Consider the following 18,613-nt stretch of genomic DNA (forward strand, 5'->3'; position numbering starts at 1 on the left):
TGTGGACATGAGGCTAGGGTTAGGGTTGTGGTTGAGGGTTAGGGTTGAACTGGGATGTGGACATGAGGCTAGGGTTAGGGTTGAACTGGAATGTGGACATTAAGCTAGGGTTAGAGTTTAACTGGAATGTGGACATGAAGCTAGGGTTAGGGTTGAACTGGAATGTGGACATGAAGCTAGCGTTAGGGTTGAACTGGGATGTGGACATGAAGCTAGGGTTAGGTTTGAACTGGGATGTGGACATGAAGCTAGGGTTAGGTTTGAACTGGGATGTGGACATGAAGCTAGGGTTAGGTTTGAACTGGGATGTGGACATGAAGCTAGGGTTAGGGTTGTGGTTGAGGGTTAGGGTTGAACTGGGATGTGGACATGAAGTTAGGGTTGAACTGGGATGTGGACATGAAGCTAGGGTTAGCTAGGGTTAGAGTTGAACTGGGATGTAGATATGAAGCTAGGGTTAGGGTTGAACTGGAATGTGGACATGAAGTTAGGATTGAACTGGGATGTGGACATGAAGCTAGAGTTAGGGTTGTGGTTGAGGGTTAGGGTTGAACTGGGATGTGGACATGAAGCTAGGGTTAGAGTTGAACCTAGATGTGGACATGAGGCTAGGGTTAGGGTTGTGGTTGAGGGTTAGGGTTGAACTGGGATGTGGACATGAGGCTAGGGTTAGGGTTGTGGTTGAGGGTTAGGGTTGAACTGGAGTGTGGACATGAAGTTAGGGTTAGGGTTGAACTGGAGTGTGGACATGAAGCTAGGGTTAGAGTTGAACTGGAATGTGTACATGAAGCTAGGGTTAGGGTTGAACTGGAATGTGGACATGAGGCTAGGGTTAGGGTTGTGGTTGAGGGTTAGGGTTGAACTGGGATGTGGACATGAGGCTAGGGTTAGGGTTGTGGTTGAGGGTTAGGGTTGAACTGGGATGTGGACATGAGGCTAGGGTTAGGGTTGTGGTTGAGGGTTAGGGTTGAACTGGGATGTGGACATGAAGCTAGGGTTAGGGTTGTGGTTGAGGGTTAGAGTTGAACTGGAATGTGGACATGAAGCTAGGGTTAGGGTTGAACTGGGATGTGGACATGAAGCTAGAGTTAGGGTTGAACTGGGATGTGGACATGAAGCTATGGTTAGGGTTGTGGTTGAGGGTTAGGGTTGAACTGGGATGTGGACATGAGGCTAGGGTTAGGGTTGAACTGGGATGTGGACATGAAGCTATGGTTAGGGTTGTGGTTGAGGGTTAGGGTTGAACTGGGATGTGGACATGAAGCTAGGGTTAGGGTTGAACTGGGATGTGGACATGAAGCTATGGTTAGGGTTGTGGTTGAGGGTTAGGGTTGAACTGGGATGTGGACATGAAGCTAGGGTTAGGGTTGAACTGGGATGTGGACATGAAGCTAGAGTTAGGGTTGAACTGGGATGTGGACATGAGGCTAGGGTTAGGGTTGTGGTTGAGGGTTAGGGTTGAACTGGGATGTGGACATGAGGCTAGGGTTAGGGTTGTGGTTGAGGGTTAGGGTTGAACTGGGATGTGGACATGAAGCCAGGGTTAGAATTTAACTGGAATGTGGACATGAAGCTAGGGTTAGAGTTGAACTGGAATGTGGACATGAATCTAGGGTTAGATTGAACTGGGATGTGGACATGAGGCTAGGGTTAGGGTTGAACTGGAATGTGGACATGAAGCTAGGGTTAGGGTTGAACTGGGATGTGGACATGAAGCTATGGTTAGGGTTGAACTGGGATGTGGACATGAAGCTAGGGTTAGGGTTGAACTGGAATGTGGACATGAAGCTAGGGTTGAACTGGGATGTGGACATGAAGCTAGGGTTAGTGTTGAACTGGAATGTGGACACAAAGTTAGGGTTGAACTGGAATGTGGACATGAAGCTAGGGTTAGGGTTGAACTGGAATGTGGACATGAAGCTAGGGTTAGGGTTGAACTGGGATGTGGACATGAAGCTAGGGTTAGGGTTGAACTGGGATGTGGACATGAGGTTAGGGTTAGGGTTGTGGTTGAGGGTTGAACTGGGATGTGGACATGAAGCCAGGGTTAGAATTTAACTGGAATGTGGACATGAAGCTAGGGTTAGGGTTGAACTGGGATGTGCATATGAAACTAGGGTTAGAGTTGAACTGGAATGTGGACATGAATCTAGGGTTAGGGATGAACTGGGATGTGGACATGAAGCTAGGGTTAGGGTTGAACTGGGATGTGCACATGAAGCTAGGGTTAGAGTTGAACTGGAATGTGGACATGAATCTAGGGTTAGGATTGAACTGGGATGTGGACATGAAGCTATGTTTAGGGTTGAACTGGGATGTGGACATGAAGCTAGGGTTAGCTAGGGTTAGAGTTTAACTGGGATGTGGACATGAAGCTAGGGTTGAACTGGGATGTGGACATGAAGCTAGGGTTAGCTAGGGTTAGGGTTGAACTGGAATGTGGACATGAAGCTAGGGTTAGGGTTGAACTGGAATGTGGACATGAAACTAGGGTTAGGGTTGAACTGGGATGTGGACATGAAGCTAGGGTTAGGATTGAACTGGGATGTGGACATGAAGCTAGGGTTAGAGTTGAACTGGGATGTGGACATGAAGCTAGGGTTAGGGTCAAGGTGTACTTGGCTAGGAGGGTTAGGGTCAGGGTGTACCTGGCTAGGAGGGTGACCCCGGTGGTGTGCTGCTGGGGGTCCTTCATCTTGTCCCAGGCCCCCTCCTGGTCCAGAGTTTTCACTACATCGTCCAGCTGGGCCCGGGCCAGGAGGATCCGCAACGCCTCCACCGCTACCCTGCAGACCCAGGAACACACACAGACAAAGGGGTTACCTGAAAGTAAAATGCTTCTTCACTTCACATTGTATGGCAACTATGATCAGTGAAACTGATACTGTCATTAATATATTTTTCATTACCTGTACTGATAACTTCATGTAGTATTTGGTACCAGTTCCTAATGTATATTTACATTTTATATTTGGATGATCTCTGCAATGACCATTTCTGGGAGGTATATGGATGTCCATGTGGATCCCTGTAGGCCCAACCTCTTGTTATTTTCTAACAGTGGCTCTCCAGCTAATCTAATGGAGTCTCTCTGCACTCGACCCCGTCTGTCTTATGACACAGTATGTGCTAGCTAGCGTATGTCGGCTCCTAACCCACCCACACACGTCGAAGCCGGCGGCCAGTTTGGTGGGGCTCTTCCTGTTTGTTCCGATGCTGTTGCTGTTGATGTCTTTGGGGAGTGTGACCCCCACGCTGGAGCCCAGGCGGATCAGCAGGGAGCTGAAGAGCTGAGGGAACAGGGACACCACCGCCTCCTGGCTCTGGCCGTTCAGCATCATCTCCTTCAGGGCACAAGTCATCTGACAGAATAGAATATCATAGAAAATGATTGCTCAGACTCATACATTTAACACAAATAAACCTAGCAACACACCATTACCCAGACATCTACAGTCTCATCATAGTGCTCTACAACCTGCTACTCACAGCTAGAGGGTGACTGGTGGCCACCTTGGTAAGGCCTGCTCTCATCATGGACTCCTTCTTGTCCACGTAGGGCACCATGATGTTGAGCTTCTCCATCAGCATCTCCATGATCTGAGAGGCCAGGTTACTGTCTGCCCCCAGGGCAATCCACATCTCACAGCTCCAACTGGGGATCACACAGGGAGAACTGACCATGAGGCGTAGGGAGGCAGTGAAACCATTTGCTCTGCTACTACACATAGGGTTGCAAAATGTCTAACTTTCCAGAAATTCCTCAGTTCTCCAGAAATACTGGTTGGAAGATTCATGTCTCACTCGTGTGTGTGTGTGTGTGTGTGTGTGTGTGTGTGTGTGTATGAGTGAGAGCGAGAGAGCGAGAATGAACATGTCAAATGAAGCAGGGAGAAAGGGAGTTGACTTCTGGAAAGGAGAAGGATAGGAGGAGAGAGTGGTCACTTGTAAAATGGAGAGACACAGAAGGACAGAGAGAGGGATCTTCCTTGTTGAACGGGGGGGAGATAGAAGAGGAAGAGAGAGAGGGGGATCTCAGTTGTCGAAGGGCAGGGGGTAAGAGAGAGGAGAGGAAGAGAGAGAGGGGGATCTCAGTTGTCGAAGGGCAGGGGATAGGAGAGGGGGGGGGGGGATGAGCGTGTTATACAGAAGAGAGAGAGGGTTCTCACCTGTCGAAGGGCAGGGGGTAGGAGATGAGTGTGTTGATGACAGTCTGGAGGTGCTGTGTAGCCAGGATGAGGATGGACTGGGCCACAGACACCTTCACCTGCTCCTCACTGATCATCTGCAGACGGATGTGCAGCACCTCCAGAATCTCTGATACCTGACACACACAGCTCATTTAGAGGGTGTGTGTGTGTGTGTGTGAGTGTGAGAGTGTGTGTGTGTGTGTGTGTGTGTGTGTGTGTGTGTGTGTGTGTGTGTGTGTGTGTGTGTGTGTGTGTGTGTGTGTGTGTGTGTGTGTGTGTGTGTGTGTGTATGAGTGTGTGTGTGAATGTATGAGTGTGTGTGAGAGTGTATGTACCAGGTCCTGTAGTCCAGCTCCTCTGTTCTTCAGCAGGGTGTTGAGTAGAACACTGGAGGCTCTGGAGCAGTTAGACTGGGAGTCCACCAGCCCCTCAAACAACATGAAGATCAGAGTGTTGAGCTGCTGCTGGGGCAGACGCTTACTGATGATCTACAGAGACAGACAGAGGGGAAAAGGAGACAGACATTATGGAAGTTGGGTTGCAAAAGTCCAGTAACTTTCCCTAAACTCCCAGGTTTTCCAGAAAGAGTTTACCAGAATTTTGAAACCTAAGGTGAAACATGATGTATAAATATTTTTGTGAATTTAACGCTGACTATATTCTCCTATCCTGTAACATAAGAGTCCCTTACCTTGGCGAGCTCGGAGCAGGTCTTGTAGAGGACAGAGTGGTCTGGGTTGTCCATGCTCTCCCTCAATGTGATCAGTCTCTCCACCGAGTCGTCTTTATAGTCCAGAGAGAAGCCTAGTGCCAGGGGAGGGAGACAATGAGACCAGCTGCAGCTGAGCTCCACACACTGCAATCTCACTCCAAGCAGGATGCCACACACAGAGGTGTGCATCCCAAATGGCACCCTATTCACTATATAGTGCACTCCTTTTGACCAGAGCCTTATGGGCCATTGACGGGGCTGTAGTGGAGCAGGTTGAGAGCTTCAAGTTCCTTGGTGTCCACATCACCAACAAACTAACATGGTCCAAACACACCAAGACAGTCGTGAAGAGGGCACGACAAATCCTATTCCCCCTAAGGAGACTGAAAATATTTGGTATGGGTCCTCAGATCCTCATAAGGTTCTACAGCTGCACCATCAAGAGCATCCTGACTGGTTGCATCACCACCTGGTATGGCAACTGCTCGGCCTCCGACCGCAAGGCACTACAGAGGGTAGTGCGTACGGCCCAGTACATCACTGGGGCCAAGCTTCCTGCCATCCAGGACCTCTATACCAGGCGGTGTCAGAAGAAGGCCCTAAAAATTGTCAAAGACTCCAGCCACCCTAGTCATAGACTGTTCTCTTTGCTACCACATGGCAAGTCTAGGTCCAAAAGGCTTATTAACAGCTTCTACCCCCAAGCCATAAGACTCCTGAACAGCTAATCAAATGGCTACCCGGACTATTTGCATTGTCCACCCCCTCTTTTACGCTGCTGCTACTCTCTGTTTATTATCTATGCATAGTCACTTTAACTCTACCTACACGTACATATTACCTTAATTACCTCGACTAACCTGTGCCCCCCCACATTGACTCTGCACCGGTACCCCCTGTATATAGCCTCACTATTGTTATTTTACTGCTGCTCTTTAATTATGTTATTTAAATGTTTTACTTATCTATTTTTTACTTAACACTTATTTTTCTTAAAAACTGCATTCTTGTTTAAGGGCTTGTAAGTAAGTATTTCACCGTAAGGTCTACACCTGTTGTATTCTGCGCATTAGATTAGATTTTATTTGTCAAATGTAGTGCACTATATAGGGAATAGGGTGCCATTTGGAACACAGCCAGAGTTTCTCGTATTAAAGGGGCCCAGAAATGGGCTGTGATGGTCCCTGGGGGAGTTAAGCTGGTCCCTGGGGGAGTTAAGCTGGTCCCTGGGGGAGTTAAGCTGGTCCCTGGGAGAGTTAAGCTGGTCCCTGGGAGAGTTAAGCTGGTCCCTGGGAGAGTTAAGCTGGTCCCTGGGGGAGTTAAGCTGGTCCCTGGGGGAGTTAAGCTGGTCCCTGGGGGAGTTAAGCTGGTCAGCAGAGAATATGAAACTATACAAGACAAGGCGTATTGAATCAGAGACAGTGTGTGTGTGTGTGTGTTACCTTCGTAGCGTAGCTGGATGTAGAGCAGGGTGTAGATGCAGTCGATGGCTGCCCTGCGGACCAGGGGGTTGGGGTCGGTGCATCGGGGGGCCAGGCGGCCCAGGAGAGAACCCAGGTTGTGGAAAGTTACCATGTTCTACAGAGACAGAAAACCCAGATTAAGGCTAAGGGTTGGTTTGACTTTTAAAGGGATACTTCAGGATTTTGGCAATGAGGCCCTGTATCTACTTCCCCAGAGCCAGATGAACTTGTGGATACCATTCTTAATGACTCTGTGTCCAGTATGAAGAAAATTAGAGGTCGATTCGCGAGCCAATGTTAACTAGCGATAGCGCAATGACTGGAACTTTATTGGTATTTACAAGGATGCTAGCAGATACCCATAGACTTCCAGTTCAGTTCATCTGAGAAAGTAGATAAAGGGCCTCATTGCCAAATCTTCGAAGTATCCCTTTAACAATAAAAAGGCACTTATATCAACTTCTACTGTTCTCCAGGAGTTCTGGATGATTTATTTAAATGTCCTTCAGTATCTGTGGTCCTGTTGCTGCAAGCCCCATGTTCCTACCAAATGAGCCTTTAGAACCACTGCAAACATTGGTCAGCTCACAAGAGACACTACTGAATATTATGCCATCGCAAATGTTTTGAAAAACACTGCAATATTTGCTGTTAGTTTATGTCTACAGAACTCAAGGACTTTAGCTAGTAAGGTCCAAATATTACCTGAGAAAGAACGGTTTGCAGTTGTTTTTCTGACTCACTTTGACGTTGAGGCTGTTGAAGTAGAACTCTAGGATGTGAGCTGTGGTCTTCATCGCCCTCTCCCTCTCATGGTCCTGACCAGAACTCAACCACGCCTCAATGTGCTGCGGACAACCAAAGGCAGGGTCAAGGTTGGGCTAAAGATCATTGTATAAATAGGTAAACATTTAAGCGTATACTTCTTATCACCAACTTACCTTGAATACACTCTGTAGTCCGTCTGGACTCAGGTCTCTTGCAAGAATATTCCTCAACAACTCCTGAAGCGCATTGAAGGTGTCTTTGTATAACGCCTGTGGGAAAAGGAGTAGATACAAGCTTTACCATCTCCACTTTCAGGGTATCTGCTGGTTCCATGAAGTTGAATTTAAGACTGTTTCCAAGTATTCCCACGCTAAATAAAGAGACACGTGATCGTAAACAAGGTTTGAAATGATTGTTTTAGTCAAACATTATATCTGTTTGGGTTTCTTGCGGTCAATTTGTAGTCTACAAATTATTTTTAATTATGTTCCAGCCCCCCGACCAGCCACCCACGAAAAAGAATCGGCCCGTGGCTGAATCTAGTTGATGATCCCTGGGCTAGGCTATAGATGGCTGAAGTATGGGGATGCCCATCTGCACTTGTTTAGGCTGCCGCAATGGGCTAATCATTAGCTAGATCACAAACTAAGTGTCCAGAATTTTGGCTTCGATACCTATACCAGCTACGATGATACTCAATAACATAACGATACCACTGTGAAAAAAATGCCTTAAAGTCAAAAATACAGCACAGTAACTGTATAAAACATGTGGTCAACTCTCCATCTAGAGAGCTAGGCCACTCGGTGTGCAGCCTTCTGATTCAGCACTGCTCAAAGCACACCGGAGTCAGCTTAACAAGGACCTGTTGAGCAGTTGATTTGTAGAATCTGGCGCGTTAGAGCGGGGCTGGAACAAAAGTCTACACACCCAGTAAGTCTCCTGGAGGTATTAATAATTAATAATAATAAGAATTATTATTATTATTATTATGCGATAACATTAGAATATTAGCCTACAACCAAAAATGGCTATACTTCGAAGCAAGATAGCTAAGCAGGATGACTCTAGACTGACTTTTTCCAGTGCTAAGACAGACATTATTATAGACATTTTATCTAACATGTTCAGGGAATGCATGATAGTTATTCTGATGTGCAATGTCAAAATAGGATCCAGAATAATCAGATATTTTTTTTAGGGATGAATTTGCCTGCATGTTTTTTGTGCATATTGGCCTAGGATATTTGCTACATAATGATACAAATAAATACATATGTTGTATTGTCACATACACCAGATGGGTGCAGTGAAATGTGTTGGTTTTAAAGGGTCAGCTATAGTAGTACGGCACCCCTGGAGCAAATTAGGGTTATGTGCCTTGCTCAGATTTTTCTACTTGTCGAGTCAGGTATTTGAACCAGCAACCTTTCGGTTACAGACCCAACGCTCTAACCGCTAGGCTACCTGCTGCCCAAGGAAGTGGGAACTCAAAACACATTAGCTAGATTGCTAAATCTAAATATGATATCGTCGCTAGATAGCCATGCAATTGATCTAACAGTAAATGTAATATCCTACAAAAACATTCCATTGTTTTAGCCGCAAATGGCATGCTCCACTCCGTTCCGCTGGCTTATCATCCGTTTGTAAAGTGGTGATATTTCCTCTATATTGACAGTTGAGAAATAATTTTTACAGTATACTCAAAGCTGAGACTCTCCTCTTTTTTTAACAACAGTAACAGTAGTTGTTTTAAAACAACTATGTCTTTCACACAATTACATTTATAAATGTTGCTCAACTGCGCTTATCAGAATGCATCTCTCCCTTCACTCCGTGTGCAAAGGGGCGAGAAGGAGTGAGAGCCAGCAGCGAAACAGGGACAGGGTAGATACTTTCTACAGGAAGCAGATTAATGCACACTACTGTTGACCAAATAATGGTTTTAGAACCCAAAAATCTGCAGGAACGTTGTGTAGTCTAAACAGCGACATAAGCAAAATTGCTTCGGTAAGAGGAGGACAATGTCAATTTATCGTCCCAGCTCTAGGTAGGATTGTTGTCTATCAAATTATACCTTTACCCTTCTCTCTCTCCTCTGGCAACGGCCTGACTCACACTGGCACACACACACACAGAGGTGCACATGTGGATAGCTCTAACGTCATGAAAGTGCGGCTCGAGTATTATTTGATGTTGCCGTTTTGCCGCAGTGGTAACAATTTACGAAGCAGCGCAATGTAAAACAGTGTAGTCATCTCCGTCGCATTTTTTAAGACCTTTGAAAACTGAATTGAAGACATTTAGACTTATTAAGGCCTTTAAATCAGATAAATGAATTTCAGACCCGCGGACACCCTGCTTCATACTTTCATAAAATGAGTGTGAAGGAACAAAGTGCAGGTTCATGTTTTTGCTGAGATGACTATGTCTATACACAGAGAGAAAGGCTGTGCATATGTGTACTTGAGGATGTTCATGTGTGTCCTAAAGGTTGAACGTGTGTGTATGTATATACAGTGGGGGAAAAAAGTATTTAGTCAGCCACCAATTGTGCAAGTTCTCCCACTTAAAAAGATGAGAGAGGCCTGTAATTTTCATCATAGGTACACGTCAACTATGACAGATAAATTGAGATTTTTTTTCTCCAGAAAAATCACATTGTAGGATTTTTAATGAATTTATTTGCAAATTATGGTGGAAAATAAGTATTTGGTCACCTACAAACAAGCAAGATTTCTGGCTCTCACAGACCTGTAACTTCTTCTTTAATAGGCTCCTCTGTCCTCCACTCGTTACCTGTATTAATGGCACCTGTTTGAACTTGTTATCAGTATAAAAGACACCTGTCCACAACCTCAAACAGTCACACTCCAAACTCCACTATGGCCAAGACCAAAGAGCTGTCAAAGGCCACCAGAAACAAAATTGTAGACCTGCACCAGGCTGGGAAGACTGAATCTGCAATAGGTAAGCAGCTTGGTTTGAAGAAATCAACTGTGGGAGCAATTATTAGGAAATGGAAGACATACAAGACCACTGATAATCTCCCTCGATCTGGGGCTCCACGCAAGATCTCACCCCATGGGGTCAAAATGATCACAAGAACGGTGAGCAAAAATCCCAGAACCGCACGGGGGGACCTAGTGAATGACCTGCAGAGAGCTGGGACCAAAGTAACAAAGCCTACCATCAGTAACACACTACGCCGCCAGGGACTCAAATCCTGCAGTGCTAGACGTGTCCCCCTGCTTAAGCCAGTACATGTCCAGGCCCGTCTGAAGTTTGCTAGAGTGCATTTGGATGATCCAGAAGAGGATTGGGAGAATGTCATATGGTCAGATGAAACCAAACTAGAACTTTTTGGTAAAAACTCAACTCGTCGTGTTTGGAGGACAAAGAATGCTGAGTTGCATCCAAAGAACACCATACCTACTGTGAAGCATGGGGGTGGAAACATCATGCTTTGGGGCTGTTTTTCTGCAAAGGGACCAGGACGACTGATCCGTGTAAAGGAAAGAATGAATGGGACCATGTATCGTGAGATTTTGAGTGAAAACCTCCTTCCATCAGCAAGGGCATTGAAGATGAAACGTGGCTGGGTCTTTCAGCATGACAATGATCCCAAACACACCGCCCGGGCAACGAAGGAGTGGCTTCGTAAGAAGCATTTCAAGGTCCTGGAGTGGCCTAGCCAGTCTCCAGATCTCAACCCCATAGAAAATCTTTGGAGGGAGTTGAAAGTCCGTGTTGCCCAGCGACAGCCCCAAAACATCACTGCTCTAGAGGAGATCTGCATGGAGGAATGGGCCAAAATACCAGCAACAGTGTGTGAAAACCTTGTGAAGACTTACAGAAAACGTTTGACCTGTGTCATTGCCAACAAAGGGTATATAACAAAGTATTGAGAAACTTTTTGTTATTGACCAAATACTTATTTTCCACCATAATTTGCAAATAAATTCATTAAAAATCCTACAATGTGATTTTCTGGATTTTTTTTCTCATTTTGTCTGTCATAGTTGACGTGTACCTATGATGAAAATTACAGGCCTCTCTCATCTTTTTAAGTGGGAGAACTTGCACAATTGGTGGCTGACTAAATACTTTTTTCCCCCACTGTATACTAGAGGTTGCACATTGGCTGTATAGTGTGTATTGGAGGCAGTGAATGTTCATCATAGAGTTGCTGCTGCTCTGCCCTCTCCTCTCTCTATTTGGGTTCCAGCACCTCTCTCTGCTCTCTCCTCTCTCTGTTTGGGTTCTAGCACCTCTCTCCTCTCTCTATTTGGGTTCCAGCACCTCTCTCCTCTCTATTTGGGTTCCAGCACCTCTCACCTCTCTCTATTTGGGTTCCAGCACCTCTCACCTCTCTCTGTTTGGGCTCCAGCACCTCTTCGTCTTTGCCCCTTTCCTTGTCTGGAGTGTCCAGCGGGGGCAGGCCGTACACACCGTTCAGACACGTCCGCAGCATCTCAAAGTTGTCATTCTCCGTCAGCGCCGGCTCCAGGTTACTGGGGTCAGCCTGGGGTCAAGGATTAATAATCACTCAGTAGGAGCTAGGGTTACAAAACGTTCCAAAAATTCCCAGGTTTTCCAGATATCCTGGTTGGAAGACTCCTGGAATCAGGAGGGAAGGAATCAGCAGGAAATCCAGAATCCTCCAACTAGTATTTCTGGAAAACATGGGAATTTTGGGAAAGTTACCGGATTTTGAGGAAGATGAAACACCTGGTACTGACAAGCTCCTGGCAGGCTGACTGTCTATGGCTGACATCTCTAGGCTCTGTTCCAACATGCAACCCACTAGCACACCTCTTGGAATTAAAGGATACATGAGGTTGGCACACGTCGTCATCACAAGGTGGCGAACCGGAGTCCGCATGGCATCCGTCGGTTCTGCCTTGATAAAATCCTTCAACAAAGTAAAGGAAGATATTGAGAGGGAACAACACAATCAGGACCACTTTACTATAGCACCCCTTATATCATAGAGCCTTTCTAACAGATACATAAGACATAACAGCCGTCATAGGCAGTCATAAACAATGTTTTGCAGTTGGTGTGATCTAAATCCGGTAACATTTAATTTAATCCTCCGTCATAAGGGATACATAATACTGTCATAACAATGACATAACAGAATACATAAACATCACATAAAATGACATAACAGACGACATAAACATGACATAACAGATGACAAACATGACATAACAGATGACAAACACTGACCATCATGACTCCCATGAGTTCCTGCTTGCGGACGAACATGTAGCCCTGTTTGCGTACGACGGTGCTGATGGCCTTGGCTATGAGCCCCACGCTCTGAATCAGACTCAGCTTCATGGTCAGGTCCTGACGAGGGGGAAATAAAGAGTACACACACACACACACACACACCCACCCCGATAGAGACACACACACACACACAGACAGACCGACATAAACACACACAAAAAATACACACACAAAGACAAACACACAGCCTCAGACTGTGTTCATGGTCATTGGCGATAGCGGTCAGAGGTTTAGTTTGTTCGCATCATTGTGAGCAAGACAACCAAATATTAGTTGTATAGTGCAACCCTCAAGCATACACAGACAGTCACTTACCCTATGATTCTAAAGTTCCCTCTGACATCAATAAAACATATAGAGATAGTCTAGAGCAGGACCAAGGAATTCAACTGTAGTGATTTTTATATTTTGTTGAAATGTCAGGGGTCCATAAAAGAACGATCTTAAACTTCATAAGAGCATCCCATCAATAGAATGGTTTCAGCACATGGCATAAGAAACAATAGAGTATGGTTGGGTCAGTCACATAAATTCAACTGAAGATTAATTTCACAACTTTTCAGTTGGCTTAAAATCTATGTATACAGTGCATTCGGAAAGCATTCAGACACCTTCACTTTTTCCACATTGTTACGTTACAGCCTTATTCTAAAACTGATTAAATTGTTTGTTTTATCTCTCATCAATCTACACACAATAACCCATAATGACAAAGCAAATGTATTAAAAATAAAAAACGGTAATATTACATTTACATAATTATTCAGACCCACTTTGAAGCACCTTTGGCAGCGATTACAGCCTCGAGTCTTCTTGGGTATGACGCTACAAGCTTGGCACACCTGTATTTGGGGAGTCTCTCCTATTCTTCTCTGCAAATCCTCTCAAGCTCTGTCATGTTGGATGGGGAGTGTTGCTGCACAGCTATTTTCAGGTCTCTCCAGAGATGTTCGTTTGGGTTCAAGTCCGGGCTCTGGCTGGGCCACTCAAGGACATTCAGAGACTTCTCCCGAAGCCACTCCTGCGTTGTCTTGGCTGTGTCCTTAGGGTCGTTGTCCTGTTTGAAGGTGAACCTGCGCCTCAGTCGGAGATCCTGAGCGCTCTGGAGCAGGTTTTCATCAAGGATCTTTCTGTACTTGACCCATGGGGCGGCGCACAATTGGCCCAGCGTCATCCAGGGTAGGGGAGGGAATAGCCGGCAGGGATGTAGCTCAGTTGGTAGAGCATGGCGTTTGCAACGCCAGGGTTGTGGGTTCGTTTCCCACGGGGGGTATAAAAAAATTAATAATAATGTATGCACTCACTAACTGTAAGTCGCTCTGGATAAGAGCGTCTGCTAAAATGACTAAAATGTAAATCTTTCTGTACTTTGCTCCGTTCATCTTTCCCTCGATTCTGACTAGTCTCCCAGTCCCTGCCGCTGACAGACATCCCCACAGCATGATGCTGCCACCATCATGCTTCACCATAGGGATGGTATTGGCCAGGTGATGAGCGGCGCCAGGTTTCCTCCAGATGTGACGCTTGACATTCAGGCCAAAGAGTTCAATCTTGGTTTCATCAGACCAGAGAATCTTGTTTCTAATGGTCTGAGAGTCCTTTAGGTGCCTTTTGGCAAACTCCAAGCGGGCTGTCATGTGCCTTTTACTGAGGAGTGGCTTCCGTCTGGCCACTCTACCCTAAAGGACTGATTGGTGGAGTGCTGCAGAGATGGTTGTCCTTCTGGAAGGTTCTCCCATCTCCACAGAGGAGCTCTGGAGCTCTGTCAGAGTGACCATCGGGTTCTTGGTCACCTCCCTGACCAAGGCCCTTCTCCCACGATTGCTCAGTTTGGCCAGGCAGCCAACTCTAGGAAGAGTCTTGGTGGTTCCAAACTTCTTCTATTTAAGAATGATGGAGGCCAATGTGTTCTTGAAGACCTTCAATACTGTAGACATTTTTTGGTACCCTTCCCCAGATCTGTGCCGACACAATCCTGTCTCGGAGCTCTACGGACAATTCCTTCGACCTCATGGCTTGGTTTTCGCTCTGACATGCACTGTCAACTGTGGGACCTTATATAGACAGGTGTGTGCCTTTCCAAATCATGTCCAATCAATTGAATTTACCACAGGTGGACTCCAATCAAGTTGTAGAAACATCTCAAGGATGATCAATGGAAACAGGATGCACCTGAGATCAATTTCGAGTCTCATAGCAAAGGGTCTGAATACTTATGTAAATAAGGTATTTCTGTTTTTAATACATTTGCAAACATCTCTAAAAACCTGTTTTCGCTTTGTCATTATGGGGCATTGTGTGTAGATTGATGAGGGGGAAAAAATACTTTAATCCATTTTAGACTAAGGCTGCAACGTAACAAAATGTGGTAAGGGTGAAGGGGTCTGAATACTTTCAGAATGCACTGTAGATACAGGTCAATATCAATTAAACAATCAATCAAAAGTAGAGGGTGTATTTTTTGAGAATGATCATCCATGCCTTGATTTGGAGACTGTAAATGTCAGAGAGAAATGTAAGCTTTGCAATCTGGATGGGAAAAAATGTATTTCAATTTTCACCATCTGATTTGGCATCACAACCTAAGAGCTGGTGTGAGTCTTAGATCAGAAATGTAAGGAAACACCATAGAGCCCCTAGAAACACCATAGAGCCATACAGTGTTAGTATGACATTGAGGGCATTCAAAAGCTCTAAACGTTCTGAACTTCTGAAACAGAGGCAAACAAACACACTGCCTCCCCATCATAACTACATGTGGTGCTGCTCTTTCAACTAGAGAGACATTTACTTCTAAAAGTTCAGAACGTTGAAGCAGCAGCGTTCTAGAGAGAAGAGATTGTTACAAGAGTTTTAGTGAGAGAGAGAGAGCGTAGAGAGAGAGAGGATCCTTTGTCAGGGTCCCGTCACGGTACCTTGGTCTCTATTTTAATCCCCAGAACCTGCACAACATAAAAGTAACAAGGAGTTTAATTCACAAGTGTACACTACTAGACAATAATATATCCTTTCCCCTAAAGAGAAGAGAATGTGCTCTTTCCCCTCATTAAGAAAATGTTTTATCTGACTACAGAAGGCCCTTACCATGAAACTGTTCCACATTTAGATGGTTAACCGTGGTATGGGAGAGCGATACATTAAATGTCTCACAGATACAGATGAACTCTATATCCGCATTGCAGTGCAGTAAAAAGGTTAGCAAATGTTACAGTGCTGGCCAACTAGCCGTATCCAATTAAATGAGCCCTGTGTGGAACCCAAATGACTCAATGGATATAGACTCGGCTTCTTAACATTAAACACCTTGTGTGTGTGTCCAACCACCCACCCTAACCACAGACATAAAAATCCTATGCTCCAATTCAAGTGGAAATCTGGAGGTCATACATTGGCAGCGGCCCCTGAATGCTACAGTTTAACAGGACTCATTTAACAAAGAAAACTATGAAGGCTAGTTTTCAGACAGTCATTGTAATGCTAAGCATATGGCCGGCGGGTAAAGGAGATCCCTGAGGATATAAACCAGGTTCATCTGTAGCCACGGAGAGACAGAGAGACCTCCTGAATGATATGGCGTGATCTCTCCTTCAACTGATTGATATAATCACATATTCCTTTTACTGTGGTTTTTGTTGTGTGGTTTATGTTCCTTTCAAATGCCACAAATATGCCCCATCATTGGTTTTCTTTAAAACCAGTTAGTGATGGTTTAGTATTACATACAGTTGAAGTCGGAAGTTTACGTACACGTTAGCCAAATACATTTAAACTCAGTTTTTCACAATTCCTGACATTTAATCCTAGTAACAATTCCCTGTCTTAGGTCAGTTAGGATCACCACTTTATTTTATGAATGTGAAATGTCCGAATAATAGTAGAGAGAATGATTTATTTCAGCTTTCATTTCTTTCATCACATTCCCAGTTGGTCAGAAGTTTACTTACACTCAATTAGTATTTGGTAGCATTGCCTTTAAATTGTTTAACTTGGGTCAAACGTTTTGGGTAGCCTTCCACAAGCTTCCCACAATAAGTTGGGTGAATTTTGGCCCATTCCTCCTGACGGAGCTGGTGTAACTGAGTCAGGTTTGTAGGCCTCCTTGCTCGCACACACCTTTTCAGTTCTGCCCACAAATTTTCTATAGGATTGAGGTCAGGGCTTTGTGATGGCCACTCCAAAACCTTGACTTTGTTGTCCTTAAGCCATTTTGCCACAACTTTGGAAGTATGCTTGGGGTCATTGTCCATTTGGAAGACCCATTTGCGACCAAGCTTTAACTTCCTGACTGAGGTCTTGAGATGTTGCTTCAATATATCCACATAATTTTCCTTCCTCATGATGCCATCTATTTTGTGAAGTGCACCAGTCTCTCCTGCAGCAAAGCACCGCCACAGCATGATATGCCACCGTGCTTCACGGTTGGGATGGTGTTCTTCGGCTTGCAAGCGACCCCCTTTTTCCTCCAAACATAACGATGGTCATTATGGCCAAACAGTTCTATTTTTGTTTCATCAGACCAGAACACATTTCTCCAAAAAGTACGATCTTTGTCCCCATGTGCAGTTGCAAACCGTAGTCTGGCTTTTTTATGGCGGTTTTGGAGCAGTGGCTTCTTCCTTGCTGAGTGGCCTTTCAGGTTATGTCGATATAGGACTCATTTTACTGTGGATATAGATACTTTTGTACCTGTTTCCTCCAGCATTTTGGCAAGTTGGTTAGGACATCTACTTTGTGCATGACACAAGTAATTATTCCAACAATTGTTTACAGACAGATTATTTCACATATAATTCACTGTATCACAATTCCAGTGGGTCAGAAGTTTACATACACTAAGTTGACTGTGCCTTTAAACAGCTTGGAAAATTCCAGAAAATGATGTCATGGCTTTAGAAGCTTCTGATAGGCTAATTGACATCATTTGAGTCAATTGGAGGTGTACCTGTGGATGTATTTCAAGGCCTACCTTCATAGCCAGTGCCTCTTTGCTTGACATCATGGGAAAATCAAAAGAAATCAGCCAAGACCTCATCCTGGTTCATTCAGACTACGTTTTGCAACTGCACATGGGGACAAAGATTGTACTTTTTGGAGAAATGTCCTCTGGTCTGATGAAACAAAAACAGAACTGTTTGGCCATAATGACCATCGTTATGTTTGGAGGAAAAAGGGGGTGGCTTGCAAGCCGAAGAACACCATCCCAACCATGAAGCACAAGGGTGGCAGCATCATGCTGTGGTGGGGCTTTGCTGCAGGAGGGACTGGTACACTTCACAAAATAGATGGCATCATGAGGAAGGAAAATTATGTGGATATATTGAAGCAACATCTCAAGACATCAGTCAGGAAGTTAAAGCTTGGTCGCAAATGGTCTTCCAAATGGACAATGACCCCAAGCATACTTCAAAAGTTGTGGCAAAATGGCTTAAGGACAACAAAGTCAAGGTATTGGAGTGGCCATCACAATCCTACAGAAAATGTGGGGGCAGAACTGAAAAGGCGTGTGCGAGCTAGGAGGCCTACAAACCTGACTCAGTTACACCAGCTCTGTCAGGAGGAATGGGCCAAAATTCACCCAACTTATTGTGGGAAGCTTGTGGAAGGCTACCCGAAACATTTGACCCAAGTTAAACAATTTAAAGGCAATGCTACCAAATACTAATTCCCACTGGGAATGTGATGAAAGAAAGAAATGCTGAAATAAATCATTCTCTCTACTATTATTCTGACATTTCACATTCTTAAAATAAAAGTGGTGATCCTAACTGACCTAAGACAGGGAATTTTTACTAGGATTAAATGTCAGGAATTGTGAAAAACTGAGTTTAAATGTATTTGGCTAAGGTGTATGTAAACTTCCGACTTCAACTGTATGTCCTACTTCATCTCTCCCAGGCCCTAGCTCCTTACCTTGGTGTTGAAGTGCTTACTGATGCTGCGGAGGATGTCGGAGTCGATGCGGGACAGGATCTGGTCCTCTGGGGCGTGGAGTGCTACGTAACCGTAACACAGGATCAGTGTGCTCTTCATCTTCTCTACATCCACGTCATTCTTGTCCTGAGGAAGAGGAGGAGGAGGTAGTGATGGGAGGATGAAGGTTTCCCAGACACAGATTGAGCCTAGTACTGGACTAAAAAGCTATTTCAATGTGGGATTAATGTCAACTTTGTAAAAAC

General features: G+C 44.9%; 1 protein-coding gene across 4 annotated transcripts in view; it reads right to left on the reverse strand.

Annotated features, from left to right (window-relative positions):
• LOC121543317 (maestro heat-like repeat-containing protein family member 1) overlaps positions 1 to 18,613 on the reverse strand; it is an 83,568-nt gene that overhangs the window by 39,996 nt on the left and 24,959 nt on the right. For 3 of the 4 annotated variants that reach the window (XM_045213494.1, XM_045213493.1, XM_041853110.2), the window contains exons 22-35: positions 18,348 to 18,494; positions 15,353 to 15,379; positions 12,372 to 12,494; positions 11,972 to 12,051; positions 11,506 to 11,650; positions 7,307 to 7,402; positions 7,109 to 7,213; positions 6,345 to 6,480; positions 4,882 to 4,994; positions 4,526 to 4,678; positions 4,170 to 4,324; positions 3,490 to 3,655; positions 3,160 to 3,362; positions 2,649 to 2,786 (exon numbers count right to left, since the gene is read on the reverse strand). In XM_045213494.1, coding sequence (XP_045069429.1) covers positions 2,649 to 2,786; positions 3,160 to 3,362; positions 3,490 to 3,655; positions 4,170 to 4,324; positions 4,526 to 4,678; positions 4,882 to 4,994; positions 6,345 to 6,480; positions 7,109 to 7,213; positions 7,307 to 7,402; positions 11,506 to 11,650; positions 11,972 to 12,051; positions 12,372 to 12,494; positions 15,353 to 15,379; positions 18,348 to 18,494 — 1,787 coding nt within the window. The remainder of the gene's footprint in view (positions 1 to 2,648; positions 2,787 to 3,159; positions 3,363 to 3,489; positions 3,656 to 4,169; positions 4,325 to 4,525; positions 4,679 to 4,881; positions 4,995 to 6,344; positions 6,481 to 7,108; positions 7,214 to 7,306; positions 7,403 to 11,505; positions 11,651 to 11,971; positions 12,052 to 12,371; positions 12,495 to 15,352; positions 15,380 to 18,347; positions 18,495 to 18,613) is intronic. The other variant, XM_045213495.1, reaches the window with a different exon arrangement.

This window comes from Coregonus clupeaformis, unplaced genomic scaffold (assembly GCF_020615455.1).
Source record: "Coregonus clupeaformis isolate EN_2021a unplaced genomic scaffold, ASM2061545v1 scaf0115, whole genome shotgun sequence".
Lineage (NCBI taxonomy): Eukaryota > Metazoa > Chordata > Actinopteri > Salmoniformes > Salmonidae > Coregonus > Coregonus clupeaformis.